Source organism: Rattus norvegicus, chromosome Y (genome assembly GCF_036323735.1).
Source record: "Rattus norvegicus strain BN/NHsdMcwi chromosome Y, GRCr8, whole genome shotgun sequence".
NCBI lineage: Eukaryota > Metazoa > Chordata > Mammalia > Rodentia > Muridae > Rattus > Rattus norvegicus.
This window is the reverse complement of record NC_086040.1, coordinates 33,033,130-33,036,135: the sequence shown is the minus strand read 5'-3', so window position 1 is coordinate 33,036,135 and position 3,006 is coordinate 33,033,130. Positions and strand designations below refer to the sequence as shown.

The window sequence follows — 3,006 nt, the reverse complement described above, 5'->3', positions numbered from 1 at the left end:
ATCCTGGAACTAATTCTGTAGACCAGCCTGCCCTTGATCTCACAGAGGTCTGCTTCCCTCTGCTTCTGGAGTGCTGGAATTAAAGGTGTGCTCCACCATTGCCCAGCACTTCTATGAACTTCTGATTATGACAGCATTAGATTCAGAGGCTCAAACCTGTTTACCATCGCCTTCCTCACCTGCTCCAAAGTTCTCATAGACAAGAGCCTTGGTCCAGCACCCTCCCCAACCCCACCCCCATTGTTATTGCAGGTACTCATATGACAGTGGTACCAGCTTTGTCTCTGGTTTAAGCAGGTGAGCTCTTCAAACCCAGGCCATGGGAAAGTATGAAGCCTGAACGCAGAACAATAGCCACAAGACAGTGGAACAGGAGTACCGTGGCCTACCACACTAGGTCTACAGCCAAGAAGAAGAGGGTGTCTGTGAGGAGGATGAGCACACCATCCTTCCAGAAGCGGAAGAGGAAGAGGCCTTCTCCCCAGTCCCTGGGGAACATTGTGGGGTGCAGAATTTCACACGGATGGAAGGAAGGTGATGAGCCCGTCACCCAATGGAAGGCCATAGTTCTAGATCAACTGCCAACAAATCCCTCTCTCTATCTGGTCAAGTATGATGGAGTTGATTGTGTCTATGGACTGGCACTTCACAGTGATGAGAGGATTTTAAAGCTTAAGGTCTTGACTCACAAAGTTGTGTTTCCTCAAGTGAAAGACGCCCATCTCGCAAGTGCCATGGTTGGCCGTGCTGTGGAGCATAAATTTGAGGGCAAACATGGCTCTAAGGACAACTGGAGGGGGGTGGTCCTAGCCCAGGTGCCAATCATGAAGGACTGGTTTTACATCACCTATGAGAAAGATCCAGTCCTATATATCTATCAACTCCTGGATGATTACACAGAAGGTAATCTCCGTATCATTCCAGAGATTTCGCCAGCAGAGGTGAAGTCAGAAGTTGGCAGCGACATCTTAACAGGTCAATGTGTGCAATTCACCAGAAGTGACGGGTCCAAAAAGATCGGCAAAGTCATTTACCAAGTTCTAGCCAAGCCTTCCGTGTACTTCATCAAGTTTGATGGCGACGTCCACATCTATGTCTATAATCTGATGGAAAAGATCCGTTAAGGTGAAATTCACAAAGTGAGGGGACATATATGGGGAATTTATAGGATTGGGGTGAAAATGTTTTTCTGTGTTTCAGATACCCAATGGCCTTTGACAACCCCAGTATCTTTTCCAGTGGAATTTGTTTTTGCTCTAAAAATTAAAATGTGTGATGTGACGTGTTGTGTATGCACACTTTTGTGGAGGAGACTGGCTGTGGTGGATGGAACATTGAGAGGAAGCCGGAAAGTTCAAGGCTGTGAACAGTAAGTCTAATGTCACATACACTAAAACAAACAGGACTGAGCTGGTCTGGTCTTTAGGGAGAGGAAAAAACTGGAGATAAGGCTTAGAGGAGCAGGGATGGCACAAGGAAAAAAAAAGATGGATGTTTAGGAAGCAGTGGAGAGGGGCCAGAAATAGATAGACTCTCTGAGGGGAAGTTTGAGGGAGAAACAGATAGTTGGGGAAAGAGTGGGAGGTAACAGAGAGGTGGTCTTGGAACTCAAGGGGAAACCCAATAAACTGATCCAAGCAGACTCAAAATCAGAGAAGATCAGGGATTGTTTGACTAACAAAACCTAATGAAACCTGTTTCTCATATGTAGATGTATTACTTTTTTTTATCTGGGCAGGGCAAGGAATGAATACAGGAGACCACAGTGACAAGAATAGTCAGGTCCCCTGGAGCTGATATTAAAGGTGGTTGGGAGCCATCGGACATGAGCTCAAAGAACAAATCCCAGTCCTCTTTCAAAGCAGATGAGCTCTTAATCCATTGGTTATCTCTGAAGGCCCCTAAAGTCATCTTTTTAAATAAATCCAACCTTCACATGCAGAGAAGAGACCAGGATGAGGGTAAGAAAGAATAAATTGATGGTGATGTGGAAGAAAGACTAAAGAACACATGTGGGAGTTGAGGATACTGAGGGACGAAAAATTCCAAGATGGAGTTCTCAAAAAGTGAAGCAGGAGACCCAGGAAGAACAGAAAGGGTCTCGAATGAGTTGAACTTGGGCCACATCCATATTGGTCTCTTTGCTTCCTTAAAGAACAGCCAAGCTATCACTACAGAGGGTGGATGTGAGGTGGTGGCTTCCCCAGAGGACATTTTGACGAGGATAACTCAAGAATGGTGAATGCCAAATTAAGTTTATATCTATCGATTCCTGAAAGTGCCATAAAGCCCATTATTTTGTATGATCAGTAAAAAGAAATTTAAAAAAGAACATGAGGATGCCATGAGCTTATGTCAGGTATTACGTGGATCCTATGTTTAGCTTCCCTGAGCACTGTTAGACTCTGTTGGATCCTGTAATATTTTTGAGGTCTCTTCTGAATGCCCCTAGATGACCACAAAGGGCTCCTGCACTGGCTTATCTTGCCTGACTCTCCTTCGACTGGATGGCTTCCTACAGACCTCTGGGCCCTTTTACCTTATCTAGCCCCAGGAAGTTCCCATCTTTTACTCACATGAAAGCTTATCCTCAGAAAACTCTTGATGGTGCATCCAATGCAGAGGTGCTGATCTCTCCTATGCCATTTGCCGTGACGTTAAAATGCTTTGCGGTTCCTGACCATGTAGCTCTCTCCTCCTGAGAAGCCCCTGTGCACTCCATGGGGACTCTCTGAGCCACATCTACACTCCAAGTGTTTCTTTATAGGCAACCTTGCCTTCTACTCATTCATTGCTGTTTCTTCTCTCAAAAATAAGTTTCTCATTGTAGGACTTGAAAATATTTTCTATCGTTGATTAATTCTGCTGTTTGGAATTTTTATACTGGCTCGTTGTCTACCAGTTTCATTTCTGCGAAAAGACACCATGACCAATGCAACTTATAAGGGATAAAATTTTCTGGGGGGGGTTCTATTTTTTTCAGAGTTGGGGATCATACCCAGGGCC

General features: G+C 44.9%; 1 protein-coding gene across 1 annotated transcript; it reads left to right on the top strand.

Moving 5' to 3' along the window:
* Nucleotides 1-252: 252 nt before the first annotated feature.
* LOC134484423 (Y-linked testis-specific protein 1-like) lies at nt 253-1,281 on the top strand. The gene is made up of 2 exons (XM_063280661.1): nt 253-1,125; nt 1,201-1,281. The coding sequence occupies exon 1, from the start codon at nt 330-332 to the stop codon at nt 1,122-1,124; it is 795 nt and encodes a 264-aa protein (XP_063136731.1). The 5' UTR covers nt 253-329; the 3' UTR covers nt 1,125; nt 1,201-1,281.
* The last annotated feature ends 1,725 nt before the right edge of the window (nt 1,282-3,006 follow it).